At 55.3% G+C, this 18,348-nt stretch overlaps 2 protein-coding genes across 11 annotated transcripts in view; one reads left to right on the plus strand and one right to left on the minus strand.

Annotated features, from left to right (window-relative positions):
• WIPI1 (WD repeat domain, phosphoinositide interacting 1) overlaps positions 1-11,772 on the plus strand; it is a 27,555-nt gene extending 15,783 nt beyond the window's left edge. For both annotated transcript variants that reach the window (XM_059048547.2, XM_067021171.1), the window contains exons 5-13: positions 755-852; positions 1,504-1,596; positions 2,263-2,333; positions 3,459-3,566; positions 6,232-6,396; positions 7,220-7,327; positions 7,959-8,077; positions 8,507-8,607; positions 11,265-11,772. In XM_059048547.2, coding sequence (XP_058904530.1) covers positions 755-852; positions 1,504-1,596; positions 2,263-2,333; positions 3,459-3,566; positions 6,232-6,396; positions 7,220-7,327; positions 7,959-8,077; positions 8,507-8,607; positions 11,265-11,312 — 911 coding nt within the window. In that variant the 3' untranslated portion in view covers positions 11,313-11,772. The remainder of the gene's footprint in view (positions 1-754; positions 853-1,503; positions 1,597-2,262; positions 2,334-3,458; positions 3,567-6,231; positions 6,397-7,219; positions 7,328-7,958; positions 8,078-8,506; positions 8,608-11,264) is intronic.
• ARSG (arylsulfatase G) overlaps positions 1-18,348 on the minus strand; it is a 164,519-nt gene that overhangs the window by 36,423 nt on the left and 109,748 nt on the right. For 4 of the 9 annotated variants that reach the window (XM_059048537.2, XM_059048538.2, XM_067021162.1 and 1 more), the window contains one exon: positions 11,771-12,798. The exons of 2 other annotated variants lie outside the window; for them this stretch is intronic. In XM_059048537.2, coding sequence (XP_058904520.1) covers positions 12,524-12,798 — 275 coding nt within the window. In that variant the 3' untranslated portion in view covers positions 11,771-12,523. Of the gene's footprint in view, positions 1-594; positions 2,918-11,770; positions 12,799-18,348 lie in introns of those variants that run through there. 3 more of the 9 variants (XR_010838173.1, XR_010838172.1, XR_010838174.1) reach the window with 1 other exon arrangement.

Consider the following 18,348-nt stretch of genomic DNA (forward strand, 5'->3'; position numbering starts at 1 on the left):
TAATTCCGTGAATTCACTTCTGTCACGTACACCCCTATGAATGGAAACCATTGTGTGAAAATCCTTTTCTTAAATGCTCTTAGGATCCTCCCCCGCCCCTCCAATCCCCGTGTAAACAAAAATGGCTTAGGTTTGGTTCAGTGGTTTGACTTGGTGTTTACTCTTCCAGAATACTGTTGAAGCCTCTTAAATCCAACATGTCCTGATTCTTTAGTTTGTCCCGACGCAGACACACCGTCTCCACTGCCCTCAAGTGAATTTACCCTCTGGAGGTGCCCATTTCCCTTATCGAGGCAGGACATTTGGCTCTGAAACAATTTCTAAATAGGTCCTCCCCTCAAGCCACCTAGCCTCCCCACCCTCCAGTTTAAAATGACATTGAATCACCTGCGGAAAGGCCACCACAAGCTGCCCTTTGTTTCAGTTAGGAGCGTGTAGCCCAGAGGGAAACGGAATTGGAAGAGAACTAGATGTTACTTCGGGGCCCTGGGGCACAGTGCGACGAAGAATGTTTAAAACAGTCTAACTTCCGACCGCTCAGCTGTGGCGTGGACACGGTCAGTGTCCAATCACGAGGTCGTCCCGGGAACTTACCCGATCAGGGGGGTCCTTGGATGAGAAGAATCCCCTGGGAGGCGAGGTCTGCAGGGCCGCTCCTCCCCTCGCCAGCAGGTGGCGCTGTGGCCGTGCCGTGTCCAGATGCCCTTCCCGGGCGTGGACGCCGGCTTCTCACGTGCGCTCTGCTCTCTGCCAGGTCTGTGTGCCCTGTCCATCAACCATTCCAATTCCTACGTGGCCTATCCTGGGAGCCGGACGACAGGCGAGATCGTGCTCTACGACGGACACGCCCTGGTAAGTTGGCGGTGACCCCGGCCGGCCCAGCCCGCTGCCTGGCCGCGTGGTCAGTTTCAGGCGAGGGGCGGGCCCGGTGGCCGGGGGGCGAGGTGCAGAGGCGCAGGCCGCTCCGGCCACAGCTGTGGGGTGTGGACGGGAAGGTCATGCCCTTTGCCCTCATCGCCGCCCGTCCACGTAGCCACAGGGCAGCCTGCCAGGCCCGGACAGACGCCGTGGCAGCTGGGGGCCATCGCGGGGCTGAGTGCGTCCCGCCGGGCCGTGGCGCGGCCTGCGACAGCGTGCAGCCGTGTCCCATGTCCTGCCCTCTGCTCTCCGAGCTTCACAGAGCGGGCAGGACTGCTGCAGGAAGCCGGGCCCTAGAGCCGCAGCACGGAGAGCACAGTCATGTCACCGCACTGGCCACACGGCTGGTCGCCCATCTCCGCGAGGGCAGGAAAAGGGACAGAACCGCAGCAGCCCTCGCAGTAGCGTCTAGATACACCGGGAAGCGACGTGCGGCTTCTACGCACACGGCCTGGTGGAAAGAGGGAAACAGGGAACCCAGCAGAGGAGGGAGGGTGTCTCGGAAGGAAAGAGGAGGGAGAGGAGAGGAAAAGCGGCCTCGCTGTGCCCCAGCATCAACCTCCGTTTTCCTTTTGGCCACAACAGAAGACAGTCTGCACCATCGCTGCCCACGAGGGGGCGCTGGCCGCCCTTGCCTTCAACGCCTCGGGCTCCAGACTGGCCAGCGCCTCGGAGAAAGTGAGTTCCTCAGGGGCTCGCCTCCTGCTGGGGGCGGGGGCCCGGGGGCCCTGGGCCCCAAAGAGCTGGTGGAAGGGGCCCGGTGACCCCAGCGCTCAGACCTCGCTCCGGAGGGAGGCCTTCCGGCCCCTGCGTGAGGCGCTGCATTTATCAGCTCGGCCGACCAAGGGCCTCTGCTGTGCAGGACACAAGCCGCTTTGCCCAGAACCTTGCGGTCTGATTTAGAAACGTGCCGTGCCCGTCATCACAGACACGGAGAGATGCCGCGTTCCATAAACACAGTAGAAACGGAATGCTTGGCTGGTCAGCAGGAGAGACTGACATCTTCTGTCTGGAATAACCAGGGAAGGTGATGGAGTAGAATTTCAGATGCCACGAAAAACAGGTGTATTTTTGACGGGCAGAGATTGAATGTCTGAGGGGGCCAGAGCAGGCTGGACGAGCACGCCAGCGCCTTGGCTGGGGGGGGGGGTGCGGGGCGGGGAGACGGAGGCTGTCCACTCACCTTGCGAGAATGGTTTCTACAGCACACACGCGGAAAAGCCTCTGCGCTTCCTCTCCTGAGACAGGTGCTCAAACCCAAGCACGCAGGCCCGTCCCTAAAGGGACGACGTGTCTGCGGGAAGCCGTTCGCGGTACGAAATGCCCGCCTGCTTTCTCTTCTAGGGCACTGTCATCCGGGTGTTCTCGGTTCCCGACGGGCAAAAGCTCTATGAGTTTCGGAGAGGCGTGAAGAGGTCTGTGCTCATCGTAAAAACCCATTGTAGATACGCACGGGGGTCCTGCGGTGGACGGCGGGCAGCCGTCCGGGGGGAGGACAGAGCGGCTGTGTGCGCCCCTCGCCCTGCCCGGGAGGAGGGACGATGGTCCTTTCTCGGATGACTGACTAGAGGCCCCGCTGAGCCCTCAGAACACCTGAGAGCTGAGAGGGCTTTGTGACCCGGGCCTCCGGCCTGGGGGGCCCTTTCTTGACGCGCCCAAGGGCGGCCCGTCGCGGCCAAATGAGACAGGCGAGGGAGTCGCAGCCCGGAATTAACCGGCGATCCTCCCGCGGCATAGAAGAGTGTGATGGTCTGGGTCCTGTCCGCTGTAGGGCTCCCAGCGTGACGGGAAGGGGCGATGCTTGGTTTCTTCTCACCTGAGAAGCGGCCCAGTGTGACTCCTTCCGATGTTAATGTCAAAGTATGAATGACACAGTGCTGAAGGGATTTTAGGAAACACAGGCAGGCCCCGGAGATAGCGTGGGTTCCATGTCAGACCACTGCGGTAAAGCCAGTATCACGGTAAAGCGCGTCACGCACACTTCTTGGTTTCCTCGCACCTGTGAAAGAGATGTTTACACTCTCCTGCCGTCTGTTAAGTGTGCGATGACGGCATGAGTCTAAAAGGAAAATGTACCTGCCTTAATTTTCAACATGCTTTATTGCGAAACGATGCTAACCATCATCTGAGCCTTCAGCGAGTCGTACTCTGTTTGCAGTCGTCACACCAAAGATCGCTGATCACAGGTCACCCCGACAAATAGAATAGTCATGAAAAAGCTTGAAAAATGTTGAGGGTGATCAAAACGTGACACAGAGACGCGAAGCGAGCAAAGGCTCTGGGGAAAATGGCACCAATGGACTTGCTCGAGGCAGGGCTGCCACAAACCTTCAGGTTGTTAAAAAAAAAAAAAAAAAAAAAAAACAGTATCTGCAAAGCATCATAAAGCAAAGCCCCATAAAATGAGGTCTGCCTGGGCTCAAACTCTTCTGGATACATTTAGGTTTTCTTAACATATATACGTGAAGCTGATTTTTGTACTCTCAGGCTGTTACCCTTGTTCCCCGGGCTCACCCATCCCTGTGTGGCTGTGTTTCCAGGTACGTGACGATCAGCTCTCTGGCTTTCAGTATGGACTCGCAACTCCTCTGTGCTTCAAGCAACACGGAGACCGTGCACATCTTCAAGCTGGAGCACCTCGCCACCAGGTAGGACACGAAACGCTCGTCACACTAAAAGAGTCAGATCTTGGTTGTCCGGCCAGCACACGTGACTTCTCTCTGTCAACGCCACGGACTTGGCTTTACTTGTTCTGTCCCCACCAAGTGGGGAGGGAGTGTCAGCAAAGACTACGGGATGTGAGCTGGGGTCACCCTCCTGAGTTTGCAGCCCGGCTCTGCCCCGTGTGAGCGGCGAGACCTCGGGCAGCTGATCTAATCTGTCTGTACTTCTGTTTCCCCTTCCGCCAAACCTAAAATATTAATGATCATATACGCATCTTAGGCCTGTTGTGAGCGCCTGGACCGAAAGCACGCGGTGTGGTGCCGGGCACGGAGTAAACCCTAGAGAGTGTTTGCTCGCTCGCTACAAATGCTGTGAAGCACAGGCCAACCTCGTGTTGTTGCTTCGAGCTTTGCTGTGCTTCACAGACGCTGCGTTTTTTACAACCTGAAGGTTTGTGGCAGCCCTGCCTCGAGCAAGTCCATCGGTGCCATTTTCCCCAGAGCCTTTGCTCGCTTCCCGCCTCTGTGTCACGTTTTGACCACCCTCAACATTTTCCAAGCTTTTTCATGACTATTCTATTTGTTGGGGTGACCTGTGATCAGTGATCTTTGATGTTACCATTGCAAAAAGATTACGACTCACTGAAGGCTCACATGATGTTCAGAATTAAGGTATGCACTTTTTTTTTTTTTAAATCAAATTGAGTTTGAGATGGGGCTCAGATATGAATCTCTGTAATCTGGCTCCAAGTACTACTTTGTTTTTTGGCCGTGCTGTGAGGCATGCAGGATCTTAGTTCCCCGACCAGGGATCGAACCCATGTCCCCTGCAATGGAAGCACGGAGTCCTAACCACTGGACCACCAGGGAAGTCCCGAAGTAGAGCTGATTTACCATGCTGTGTTAATGTCTGCTGTACAGCACAGTGATTCAGTCACACACACACACATTCTTTCTCATGTTCTTTTCCCTTCTGGTCTAACCCAGGATGTGGAATGCAGTCCCCTGTGCTGCACAGTGGGGCCTGGCTGTTTCTCCGTCCCGTATACACTCACTGGCACCTGCTCACCCCACCGACCCCTCCATCCCTTCCCCCCCACCCCCCTCGGCAACCACCAGTCTCTTCTCTGTGTGAGTCTGTTTCTGTGTCCTAGCTGAGTTCAGCTGTGTCGCAGTTTCGATTCTTACAGGTTGTCAGAGTAAGCGAAGTGAGGCAGAAAGAGAACATCAAGTACCGTGTGGCGTCGAGGCTTTTCTCGCCGCACCTTGCCTGAGCTGAGGCCTCCCTGCCTCTGCCCCCTGGGCCGGCCCAGCGTGGCCCTGACTCTCGGATGCTTGTCCGGAGCATCTGACGGGTCCCCCTCCTGCCCCCCCACCCAGCTCGGAGACAGACCTGCCTCGGGGCCTAGCCCGGCGACCAACCCCCAAGCCTCTTCAGTCCCACCAGCCCCGGAGACCCCCTCTTACGAGAGGGCACTCGCCGGGCGCCAGCCCCTGCGCTGTGCTGCCGCTTTAGTTCTCACGGGCAGGGGACTGTGACTGTCCCCGTCGTCCCCAGTGAGGACGGTGGGATATGAGGGGTGAAGGGACGCCCTCCGCGCCTCCCTCCTCTGTGGTCTTGGAGTCGCCCCGGCCCGGGCGCTCACGTCTCCTCCCTTTTACATCTGTGCCGCGCCCCGCCTCAGATGCAGGACCTGGGTGTGTCGGAACCTCTCGGTGACTCCCCACCCTTAGCGCAGCGCGCCAGGGCGAGCCGCGAGGTGTGTCCCCCGATGCTCAGGATGTTAGGGGGACGGCGGGAGCCTGAAAGAGCCCGTCGCCTCCGGACGAGAACCTCGAGGCCCAGGGAGGTTTGTCCAGGTGGTAACAGGGAGAAGTAAAGCCCAGGGCTTCGGAGCCGCGGGCCGTGTCCCTCACCAGGATGCGTCCCCCGGACAAGCGGCCTCTCGGCCGGGGTGCCTGGGGCGCACGCGGCCACCCTGGTCCTCGCCGGGCTGCTCGGCGCAGAGGCCAGTCCCCCCTGCCCGCCTGCGTCTCACCACAGAGCCGTCCCCCTTGTCTGCCAGGGACCCCAGGATGCGGCGCGGGGACTGCAGGGGGCACACCAGGTCCCTCTGAATTGCCCCCAACTTTGTGCGTTGCCAGCACCCACCCGGGTGGCTCGAGGGCTGTAACCAAACACCTGTCCAAGCATCTTGCCCGGAGGTTTGCTTCCCACGCAGTCTGGCTGGGAGGCCTTGACGCTGAGATCGGCCTGTTCTTTTCTTCCGTGAGCCCAGAACAGGCCTGGGCTTAGGTTACAGAGTCCAGGGACTGATTCCAACTCACTCTCTGCCCAGCCCCCTTCCAGGAACCTAGAAATCAGGCTGATCATCAGATTCAGCTTGCTTAATGCAGGAAGGCACAAGTGCCGCCGCACTGGGAACCTCTTAACGGCCGCGCAGGGGCTCTTCGGAAGAACACGCGGGCCCTTGACGCCCTCTGGCTACGGCCGGAACGGCACGTCCCGAGCGTTCGGGTGGGCGGGACGGCCTGCCAGGGCACAGTCCCTGCCCGCTGCGGTGAGCACGGCTCGCAGCGTCGGCCGGGGATGTTGGACGGCTGCCAGGGGGCGGCGCGGCCTCACCCTCGCCTGTGCCTTGCTCCCCAGCCAACCAGAGGAGCCCTCGACCTGGACCAGCTACGTGGGAAAGATGTTCATGGCTGCGACCAACTACCTCCCCACCCAGGTGTCCGACATGATGAACCAGGACAGGGCCTTTGCCACCGGGCGCCTGGGCTTCTCCGGGCACAGAAACATCTGCACCCTCTCTACGTACGTGCAGCGCCGCCCCTCCTCAGGCACAGACCGTTACAGATTGGCTTCCCCAGAGCGCAGGTGTACTTGCCCCAGACGCACACACACACACAGGTCGAAAAGAAAGGCAAGAGAAGGGAGCCAAGAAGGGCTCGCAAGGTCAGGGCCCACGGCATACCCCGTGGCCGGTCAGCTGCGTTCCCGTCCGGGGGGCCCTTGCTCTGGGGGCTGAGAAGCTGAGCTGGAAGCTGGCGTGGGAATTTTAACCTTCTGGTTCCAGTGACACTGTCTTGAAGACAGTTCCCGTTTTTACGGAATTATGTAAAAAGGCTCTAGTTCCAAAGTCTCGGTCGGTCCAGATACCTATGGGGTCGACAGGTGTTTTACCTAAGACATTAAAAAGTGTTTACTAAAGCCAAACATTTGAAAAATTTTGTAAAACTAGCCAGCCAAGACGGGGGCCAGTTTTGCGCCTGCGTCCTTCCTTCCGCTGTTAAAGGCAGAGACACACGTAGGGCAGGTAGGCAGACGCTTTTGTCGGCCGGGGAACCTCACAGGGCAGCAGGGTGTATGCATATCCTTTTGTCTCACCCACACAACTACGGTCAAAGACAAGAAGCCATCCTCAAGGTAGATCACTAGGACACAATGCAAGGAAATCGCCAGAAAGCCCGACTCTGGGGTCAGCGGGCTGCGGGTCCGTGGATGTCGTGACAAGAGGCTGGTGACGCCCCCGGGGGCGGGGGGACGCGGGGCGGGACGCGGGGGGCGCTTCGCCCCTGGAAGCGGGTCTGCCGCCCACGTGCGTTGTCAGCCCGGCACGTGTCTTCTTGGCCCTTAGGGTCCAGAAGTTGCCGAGGCTCCTGGTGGCATCGTCCAGTGGACACCTTTACATCTACAACTTGGACCCTCAGGATGGAGGAGACTGCGTCTTGATCAAGACCCACAGGTGAAGAGACCGGTTTTTTCAGAAAGCCGGCCTTTCAAGAGCCAGCTGTGCTGTGTGGCCCTCAGCCCAGGACAGCGACCAGCCTCCGGGCTCTCGCTTCCCTTCCTCCCGCAGGGCCAGGCCCAGGGGCACAGCCAGAGGGGGCCCTGCTGGGTGCTGGGCTCACGCAGGGCTCAAGAACATGCAAAACGGGACCTCCCTGCTGGGCCCTCCTCCTCCCGGGGTCCCTCAGACATAACGGGCGCTCAGAGCCGTGTACCAAAGTGAATTGAGACGCTCTCCTGACCTCTGCGGCCAAGGGCAGGGACACCTCCTGCTGCGGACGGCATGCCCCAAGCTGCCAGGGCCCCCTCAGCTGGGGCTCCCGGGTGCCCTCGCCCGCGCGCGCCAGCAGGGGCACAGCACCGGTCTCGGCTTACTAAACGCCAGAGACGAGAGATCCCGTGGCTGGCAGGTGAAGGTCACGCTGGCGCATGCTGACCTGGCGGAACTGACAGGTGTACGCCGGGAACTCCAGGGGCCCAGCGTGGGCTTCCGGGTGCTTTGCCTTTGGGAAGTGTCCTGGCCGTGAGGTGACCTCTCTGTCTCTTCCCCCCCCCCCCCCCCCCCCCCCCGCCATCGCTGCAATTAGCTTGCTTGGCTCAGGAACTGCCGACGAGAACAAAGAAAATGACCTCACGCCTTCATTACCTCAGTCTTACGCAGCAACTGTAGCCAGACCAAGCCCATCGGCAGCCTCCACGGTGCCAGGTGAGCGGGCACGGGGGGACCCGTGTGACAGCGGCCCACTCCTCGCGCCGCCACTGCCTGTGGGCGGAGCGCCGCCCCTGGACCGCGTGTCTCCTCCGCATGAGGCCGCGGGCCTGGCCGTAAACGCGGGTCCCGGAACAGGGCCGGCAGAGCCCCCAGGGGCCGCCTCCCTAACGAGCAGCGGGGACCCTCTGCCTCCTGGACGGCCTGTAATCAGGCGGAAAGTGGGAGGGGCTGGGGGCAGGCGGCTGGAGGAGACCAGCCGCCCAGGGGCTTCGGGCCGTCAAGGGTGAGGACTCGGACTCGTCGGAAGCGCAGTCTGTCCCGTGGGGCCCCCGGACGCTCGCCTCGCTGAGGCCCGGCCCCGGGGTCGCGGCCTAGGAACACACACCCCCGCGGCTTCCCTCACGTCTCACTGTTGGCTTCCAGGTTATTCTGAGGATGGCGGGGCGCTCCGAGGAGAGGTCATCCCCGAACACGAGTTCGCGACGGGACCAGTGCGTCTTGATGATGAGAATGAGTTTCCCCCTGTGAGCATCAGGGACCCTTAAGAGCGCCCAGTCCGTGTGCTTAGACAGAACCCTCACCTGTGCGCGGGGCGGAGTCCTTTCCCCGTTGTCGCGTCTGTAACAACTAATCCTCCCCTAACACCCGGGAAGCCTCAGGCCCCACACACCCGCCCACCCGACAGCGTTAGGATAACCGCGTACTTGCCCAGGGAGCCCGGGCGGCCTCCCCGCGTTCAGGGGCCCGGACCCCTTGACTCCGCTTCTTTAGCGCGCTCTTCGCTGCTCCCAGGGAGAAACTTGCCCGTCTAAGCTCTTGTTTGCCTGCGGTTCCTGAGGCGCTCTGAGCGGGCTGGGCCCTCGCCCCCCTCCGGCCCTGACAGGGCTGACCCTGTCAGTTAACAGCCACTCGAGAGCAGAGCCGAGCGGCGGTGGGCGGCCCCCCGGGCACCTCTAGCCGGGCACCTCCCCGGCATCCGGCTTCAGCCGTCCTGGCAGCGAGGGCCCAGGCTCAGCTGGGCGCTGGGCGCGGCTCCCCTCAGCACCCCGGGGTGAGGAGAAGCTTGCCCCCCTGGTTCTGATTCTTCAAGCTTCCGCTCAGAGCGACACAGAGACCCCTCCTCTTAGGAGCTTCAGTCGGAGAACAGCCCAGACGGTCCACCTGAAGTCGTTTCAAGATGGAAGCAGTGTTTAGGCCAAGGCTTGTAGAGTCAGCTGACTGGCCCTCCTGGGAGCAGAGAGAAGCAGCCATTGGGCATAGATCCTGGGCTGCAGTGTTTTCTCTTGGCCATGGTCTTGGCTCAGTTGGATTCCACTTTTGCCAAAGGATGGAGTGCGGGTCTGGCTTCTCTCTTGCAGAGATCCATAGGACAATCTATAGTTAAGTCTAGTAAAAGAAAAACAAAAGCTGCTGTAGGGCCCTTCGTGCAGGCCTGCAGGGCCGTGTTCCTGACTTCCCAAAAGGCTCTGTGGGCTGCAGCTTGAGATCAGCATTTCTGGCTTTTAATAGACAGATTGTCAAATACAGTGCCAACCAGTAAAGTTTACATTTGAGGGGTGGAAAGCAGTCATTCTTAAAAAATACTAATTATGCATTTACAGACGTCTCCCAGTAGGCCTCCCAAGAGACGAGTTGTTTTGCTTGGGGGCTCTCTCGCCCCTACTCGCCATAGCGGGAGCTTTTCTGTCCCCCGCAAAAGTTGGTGGTCATGTATCTGAAGTTGTATCTTCCGGGAACCAGAGCAGGTCAGATGCAGTGGGTATACGTGTGGAATCTAATGGAATCAGCAATTGTGGTAAAAGTCTGTGACTGCCATAAAAGATTATTAGATTCCTAGATACTTAACTGTAATCAGAGTAGACCTAGAAACCTCTTATATTTACAGAATTTGGATATCGGCATCCAGAAGGTGATCCCTTGCCAGAGAAAACCTGTATCAAATAATACGTACACCATGCAGATCATTTGGAGCTGGAAAAAAAAAAACAAAACCAAAAACGGAGCTGCTTAAGAACTAGCACTAAAATGAAAGGCCTGTTTGCTTATTCGGTGCCAGCCATTCGTCCTGCCTCCCTCGTAAGGACCAGATGAGTGGAAGTCGGTTTAAACTGCGTCTATTTTTATTTATGTGGAAGCAAGGCTTCCTGCCAGGGAGACTCAGTCACTGAACGAGCTTCCCCAGAACGGTCGCTAGGCCCCAGCAATTTCAGAGCAGTGCAGAGCCGGTGGGAGGGGTCTCGGAGACCGTCAGACCCCAGCCCCGCCCTCACGCCTGCAGGCAGAGCAGTGGGGTAGCCGGTGGGCTTCTGCATCTCGGCGCACAAGGACCGGGGCCTGGGTGCCCCTGGGATGTTCTCGCAAAACGGGGACCATATCAGTCATGTCCTCGTTGGCAATAACAGTCCACTGGAGGTGCTGAACAACTTCCTCTCTCTGCCTCTGTTCTGAACTGTCCTGCCTGTTGCAAACACCTGTCCAGAATCCTCCTCTCCACCCACATTCCTTAACTCCTTCCGGGATCCCGACGGATCTTGGGGTCTCAGCTTCTCCCGGACACGAGCCTAGGTTTGCTCGGATAAAATCTCCCGAGGGGCTCGCTGGGTCATCACTGCTGGTCTTCTTTTAAAAATATACGGACACTGACCTGGGTATGATCCCTCTCATCTCCTTGGGATTTACTCGGCTCCAAGCACAATGAGAGAAAAGAGAATCGACCTTTTCTGGTCCCTTAGAAAGATGCTGTATTCAGGAAGGGAGTAGCTTTGGTTTCGGTAACAAGCCAACCTTGACAATTCTGCATATGTTCTGACATTCGTCTTACTCTTGGGACCAAGGGTATTTACTGACTTTTTCATGGTGATTTAGCAGTCTGTGTTTACAAGTAAGATGAGCCTTAAAAAAAAAAAAAAAAAAGCAACCCATATACATACCAATACACACGTGTATTTTTACAAAAAGTATTTTCTGAAACTGCCACCTCGTCTACCCCTAAAGAAGACGGGTGACTCCTCCGTGACCACACGCGAGGGTCGGCCTGTGGACAGACAGGTGGGGGAGCTCTGCCGGGCCCAGCCTGCCCCCCCACCCCCGACCCCGCGTGGGCCCAGGCCTGCTGACGCCGCAGCCTGCCCGTCAGCCCCCTCCCGGAAAGAGTGAGGCTGTTCTGTTTTGATTTCGGTAGGTAATCTTGTGCCGCGGCGATCAGAAGGGCAAAACGAAGCAGTCGTGATGAGCGAGCAGCAGGGCCACCCTGCCAGGCGGTTTTGGAGGCGACCAGGAAGGTGGATGCAAGGCACGCGGCTGCGTGAGCAGAGAGGGGGTCAGGAGGCCGGGGCGCGGCCGGCTGCCCGGCAGGCTCGTCCCGGCCCCGGTGGCCGGTGGGTGCGGGAGCCGCTGCGAATCCACAGCCCGCCGTCGTTGAAAGTGTGTCCCAGCCAGAGCGTCCACGTGGACGCACCATCTCGGTCTATAACCCTAATTTTATATTACAAAGAGCATCCTTTCGAAAGCGTGTGCTGCGTAAACGTGTACTTCCGGGAGAATCTCTCTGAACTGTGTTTCTTGTATGTGACATAGAGAGAGAGAGGGGCTATTTTAGCCAGGCAGAAGGTTTTTGCAGTGATTGGAGTAAATCATTTATGACCTTTCAGTCCCATTTAGGACACCGATAATAAAACCTTGGCAATGCACTTTTGAGGCTTTACAACTTTACTTCTTTGTGGTTTCTGAAAGCAGGAAGCATCCCTAAAATCTTTAAAACACAGCCGTCTGACCTGTCGCACGGGGTGACGGCAGGTGGGCAGGGCCGCGGACTTCCGTGGGCCCTGCCGCTGGCGACCTGGAAGCAGCTCTCACCTCGTCAGCTCCGCGTCCCCCGCGCTGCGCACAGCGCACCCCCCCGCCCCGGGGAGCTTCCTAGGCGCGGAGCACCTCGGGCCCCCAGCCTACCTGGTCAGAGTCCGCGCGCGCTCACGAGCTCCCAGGCGACCCGTGCGCCCCTGAAAGACGGGGGGGTGCTGCTCTAGACGCCAGCCGGGGTGAGCCTCTGCTCAAATGACCGGCAACACTGGGTGCATTTACAAAAAAAAAAAAAAAGAGGCAACTAAAACGTCTCGAGTGCCCGCCTGGTGTCACGTCACGCGCCAGGCAGGCACGTGCACGTATGGCCCGTTCCATCCTCAAGGTCAGCTGGCGAGTCCGGTGAAACAACTGCCCGGGTTCCAAAGCCGGGGCGTGGCCCTGGCCTGACTCCTGACCCCAAAGCCCAGGGGCCCGTTCTTACGGCTCGGGCTCGGCGTGCCCTCAAGCCGGCGCGCGGGAGGGACAGCGGGGGGCCCGGGGTGGTGGCTTCCGAACAGACTTCCGAGGCTTATTTGCGAGGCGGGCAAAGCCGCGCTCGGGACGGGGGGGGGCCGCCCGCCGCGCTTGCCGGGGCGTCGCTCACGCGGCCTGGCAGCGGCAGGCGGCGTGGCGGGCGCTGCAGCAGGGCGCCACGGACGGGTCCTGCCCGTAGTCCGCCCGCGAGACGTTGTCGCCGGCGACGTCCTCGAGGAGCCCCGAGAGGGCCGCTCTGGCCTCGGGCAGCACCCTCCGGTACTCGGCGCTGCCCGGCTCCAGCGGCGCGGCTTCCGCGGCGTCGCCGTCCAGGTTGAAGATGAGCGGAGGCTCGTGGCGCCGCTCGGGGCCGACGCTGCCGTCGCAGGCTCTGGCCCCACCTGCAGCGGGTGACAGCGGACGCCCCGTCAGGCCCGGCGCCCCGTGACCGCTCCCCGTGCCTCGGGCACCCCGGCCAGACGCTCCGTCGTCCGGCAGCGCCTGGACCTGCTCGGGCGCACTCGCCCCCAGAGCCGCTAAGGCCCCGAGCCGCGCGCCTCTTTCCCCTCCGCCCCGGCAGCGAGCGAGGCGCGTCTCCGGAAAGAGTCCACAGGACGCACCCAATCGGGCGAACGAGGCACGGAGGCCGGGGAACCCCGAGAGCCGCGGTGCACTTTCTCGTCTGACCGAGAACCTGGCTGGTACCGCGGTCCCCGAAGACGCGTGGCGGAAACGTTTGCAGCGGACGGCAGCCTCCTCGGCTGTTCGGGGTTCGGATGGCTTCCCGCCCCCCCGCCCCGGCCCCTTTTCCGTACAAAAAGTAGTTAAGGCGTCTGACAGGCATGAACACAGTATGATTCTCTCGACAGAAGGAACTGAGGCCGAGGACGGCGCTGGGACACCCAGGCAATCCTGGACACTTGCTTTGCGTCTGGTCTCCTTCGCAGGGAAACGTGCGCGAGGCAGACGTTCACCAGCCGCTCGGGGAAGCGGAGCCCTGAGCCGAGAGAGGATTTCTTCCACCGGCTCCTCCTACAGGGCGCCGTGCGGGATGGGACGCTCGAGAGCATCCTTACGAAAAGCACGGCTGTGGGGTGAGGAGGACGGTGCAGCTGACACCCTTCTGTTGTCAGCTACACGCCGAGAGCCCGAAGCCCAAGTGCAACTCAGTAAAAGCAAGTCCCCACGAAGGAGCCACAGCCCCACCCCGCGCGGACGCAGCTTTCATTCTGCGCAGAAAGAGAAAACGTGAAAAGCCGAGGGAAGAGCCGGTAGACCACGCAGCCTTTCGGAAGCCCTCTGGGGACGCCGCTCCTCCTGGGACGGATTTCAGTTTGTCCAACAGAGAGTAAGAGTCGCTGCCTAGTGTTGGGAGTTGAAGTTGGCTCTTCTTTGCCGGCAAACAGAGGTGACCTGCGCCTTGGCAAAATCAGTCGAGCGAAGGTGGGGACTGACACTCCTCTTATAAAAACTAAAGGCTTCCACTTAAGGAGACAGTGGAGCAGCTCACATACAACTCAGCCTCCCATACGTGACAATTGTAAGTTCTAGGCCACATACGGAAAAGAAACCACCAACCGAAGGCACCAGAAACTCATCCGTGCAGGCAGAAAGGAATCTGATTTTTGAAGGCAGGAGGCCGCACAGGGTGGGGTCTGGGTTTAAGTGTTTTCCCCTGGGGACACGCCCCTACCCACCCAGTCAGAGCAGCGTGGAGCGGGGCTGCGGTCTCTTCGGCATGAGGTGTCAGGGGACAGAGTTCAGAGCTGCCACCCCAGATGAAAACTGGTGGGCAAAATCCTGGGAAGGAGAGAGCTGGAGAGGGGAAGGCTTAAAATCTGCAAATAAACTCCCTTCAAAACCTTGGCTGACCCCTGAACTGGGCATGCACAGATTCTAGCAACAGCCACAGGTCTGAAGAGCTCAGCACGCATTTCTGTGCCACCCAGTGCAGGGAAGGTAGAATTTAGAGTGTGAATTCTGTTAAGTTAGAAAGGCTTCATAAACACTTCATATTTTCCACTGAAGTCCCAAAAGGTTCATGCTAGGAGTAAAGACTGTATCCCGGAATGAAGGCATTTACCTAAAATTAAGGATAAAATCCAACAAAGCCCAGTTCTGACAAAGCATAAAATCAAGCCTCCTTAAGTTTAAGGGGATTAGGCAGTAATTAACTGCCCATGAGAACCAAAGTCAACACGCCTCAGAGTGAAAGTCAGAATCTCTACAACGCATCACACACAATGTCCAGTTTTTAAAAACTACTCAATAGGAAACTTCTAGTTTCTGGTCCAGCATTTGGAGCTTTGGAAGTCAGCCCTCCATCCTAACAAGTAAAAAGCTGAACAAAACTAAAAAGGCAATGACTCTTCTTAGATCCATCAGAGAAGTGAGGTCACAGGGCAAACCTCTGCTCCCCAAACTGGAGACAGACAGGTGAATACAGAGATTCACAGCATACCAGAGCAGAAACCCACAAGCAGACACCTCTGGGAACCAGTGCCCTGGTAGGAAAACCCAAACTGTGATTAACAAGTGGTGGGAGGCTCAGTGTACATGAGTCTAAGAGTTAAAACCGCCATGGGGGTGGGAGTCATCTTTTAGATGAAAATCCTAAGAAAAAAGAAAAAAATAAACGCCAGTGATCAAAAACACTGTTACAGAAATAAGAATAGGGGCTTCCCTGGTGGCGCAGTGGTTGAGAGTCCGCCTGCCGATGCAGGGGCCGCGGGTTCGCGCCCCGGTCCGGGAGGATCCCACGTGCCGCGGAGCGGCTGGGCCCGTGAGCCATGGCCGCTGAGCCTGCGCGTCCGGAGCCTGTGCTCCGCAACGGGAGAGGCCACGACAGTGAGAGGCCTGCATACCACAGAAACAAAAAACAAAAAACAAAATAATAGAAAGTTATCTTCTCACAGCTCTGGAGGCTGGAAGTCCAAGATCAAAAGGTTCTTGAAAATGTGGTTTCTGGCGAGGGTTCTCTTCCTTGGCTTGCAGACAACAGAGATACGAAAAAACCTCGGTAAATACTAGCAAACGGATTCCAGCAGCTTATTAAAAGGATTATACACCATGTCCAAGTGGGATTTATCCCGCGGATGCAAGGTTGGTTCAACATATGAAAATCAGTCAGTGTAAAGCAATGTATATTCATCAAACAAAAGACCAAAAAAATGATCATCTCAATAGATGCAAAAAAAGCATTTGACAAAATCCCACACTATGTCATGATACAAACACTCAAGAAACTAGGAATAAAAAGGAACTTCCTCAACCTGATAAAAATTATCTGTGAGAAACCCAGAGCTAACATCATACTTAGTGAGGAAAGACTGAAAGCTTTCTCCCTAAGATCATGAACGAGACATGAACGTCCACTGTCACCACTGGTATTCAACATTGTACTGGAGGTTCTAGCCAGAGAAATTAGGCAAGAACCAGAAACAGGAGGCATCCAGACTGGGGAGGAAAAAGTAAAACCACCTCTATTTGTTGATGAAATGATCTTATATAGAGAAAAGCAAATGGTCAAAACTCTCCAGTTACAAAGCAGAGCCTTATCAAACTGCATGAAAAAGCAAGATTCCTTTCTTTCCTGCCTACAGAGACGCATTTTAAATAGAAAAGCAGTTGAGTTGAAAGGAACAAAATAGATACATCACACAAACAGTAAGCACAGGAAACTGGAGCGGCTATGTTAACATTAGACAAAACATACTTCACGATATGCAGTACCAAGATAACGAGGGATACTTCACAAGGATCCAGAGTCCGTTTTTAAGGAAGACAAAACTGAAGGGAAATATAGACAATCTACATCCTAAATGGAGATTTTTAAAACGCTTCTCTCAATAACTGATAGAACAACTAGACAAACAGCCGGGAGGGATATAAATGATCTAAACAACTATCAGCACCTCCACCTGACTGAAATTTATGGAACATTATACACAAGAACTGCAGAATACACATTTGCTTCACTTCCACATGGGGTGTTCACCAAGACAGATCATCTGCAAGGCCATAAAGTAAGTCTCAGTAAGTTTCAAAAGATTGAAGACTTCCAGAGTATGTTTTGTGAACACAATAAAATTAAATTAGAAATGACAAAGATAAGAGAGCTAAAAAGGCCCCCAGAATTTGGAAATTAAGCAGCAGCTTCCTAAATGACCTATGAGTCAAGGAAGAAATTAGACAAGATACTAGAAAATACTTCCAACTAGATAATGAAAGTAAAACGTAGAATTTGGGAGATACAGATAAAGCAATGCTTAAAGGGAAAACTGTAGCTATAAATGCTTATATTTGAACATGAGAAAGGTTTGAAATTAATTATATAAATGTCCTCTTTAGTAAACTAGAATAAGGAGAGTAAAGTAAGTAAAGAAGGAATGGAAATAAAGGCAGGAATCATGACATAGAAAACAGTAAAGGAAATTAACACAGCTAAAAGTTGCTCCATTAAAGATTAATTAAAAGGATAATATTATGGAAAAGGAAAGGAAAGGAAATATTATGAACAAATATTATGAACAAAATATTATGGAAAGGAAACATTATGAACAATTTTAGGCCAGTAAATTTGACAACTCACATGAAATGGACAAATTATCTTAACAACTTACAAAAGCTGACACAAGAAGAAATTAAAAATCTGAATAGCCCTATACCTATTAAAGAAATTAAATTGATAACCAAGAACTTTTCCATCAAGAAACCTCCAGGTCCAAAGAGTTTCACAGATGAATTCAATCAGACATGAAAGAAACAATACCAATCTCCTATAGCCCCTTCCAGAAAACAGAGAAAGGAACACTTCCCAACTCATTTCCCAAGGTTAGCAAAACCCTGATACCTAACCCCGACACAGACATTGCAGGAAAGGAAAATTACAGACAAAATCTCGGCAAAGCAAATCCATCAATATATAAAAAGAAGAATACGTCACAACTGAGTTTATCCAGGAGTGTAAAGTTGACCTAACATTTGAAAACCAGTCGATGTAATTCACAGCACTAAGAGGATCCTTATGCAAGTATATACATTTATAGTAACTCATCAAATGGTGCCCTTTAGGTCTGTGGCTTTCACTGTGTGTAAAGTTTCCCTCAATTACTCTTGTGAAAAAGGAAAAGATAATAAGATCACTTAATTCTAGGCCACACACTGAAACAGACTAGTTCACGATCTCAAAAATCACACCCTCATCATAGAGGGACACACACATCTTTGTCTAATCTAATGCAGTAGATGTCAGTTCACCTCACGTATCCCAAAGCAGTTTTATGTAATTCGCATATGCAGATTTCCAGGGACGGGGGTGGGAAAAGGACGAATCAGAGCCCAGCCGGGCCTCATCCTATTTCATCCTATTCACATCCTGTCCCTTGAGATTTCAATTCCTCCCTTGCTAACTTTCCTGGGAGTTTGGTGATGCCTCAGAAGAACAGACCTCCCCTGGGTATCATAATTCCTGTCTGACTGTGATCGTTTCAAACAGTCCTATTACTTCATAGTAGTGTTTATGATCCCAGCATTGTGATGACAAGGGCTTTCTGGCTGGGTTATGACTTCTGAAATTAACTCAGCCTGGAGAAACCATACCTCTGAGATAGTGCAATGTAAGGGCTGTAATCTGGACACTTTCCATCTGAAAGAATAACAAACATCTCACTGGTTTGCATTTTAGGTCCTGGAAAGTCAAAGATTCTTGTGGCATCTTCAATATCTTTCAAGTGATGAACTCGAACTTGTTTGGTTTTTATGCCACATTTTCTTTGGGGTCACTTATTCACCCTCAGGGCAAATAAATTTTTGTTCTTTATTATATAATTCTTTGGAAAGCCCTAACCTTAAATAACTGAATCAGGACTTCCCTGGTGGCGCAGTGGTTAAGAATCCGCCTGCCAACTCAGGGGACACAGGTTCGAGCCCTGGTCCGGGAAGATCCCACA

The sequence above is a fragment of the Kogia breviceps genome, chromosome 19, assembly GCF_026419965.1.
Source record: "Kogia breviceps isolate mKogBre1 chromosome 19, mKogBre1 haplotype 1, whole genome shotgun sequence".
Classification (NCBI taxonomy): Eukaryota; Metazoa; Chordata; class Mammalia; order Artiodactyla; family Physeteridae; genus Kogia; species Kogia breviceps.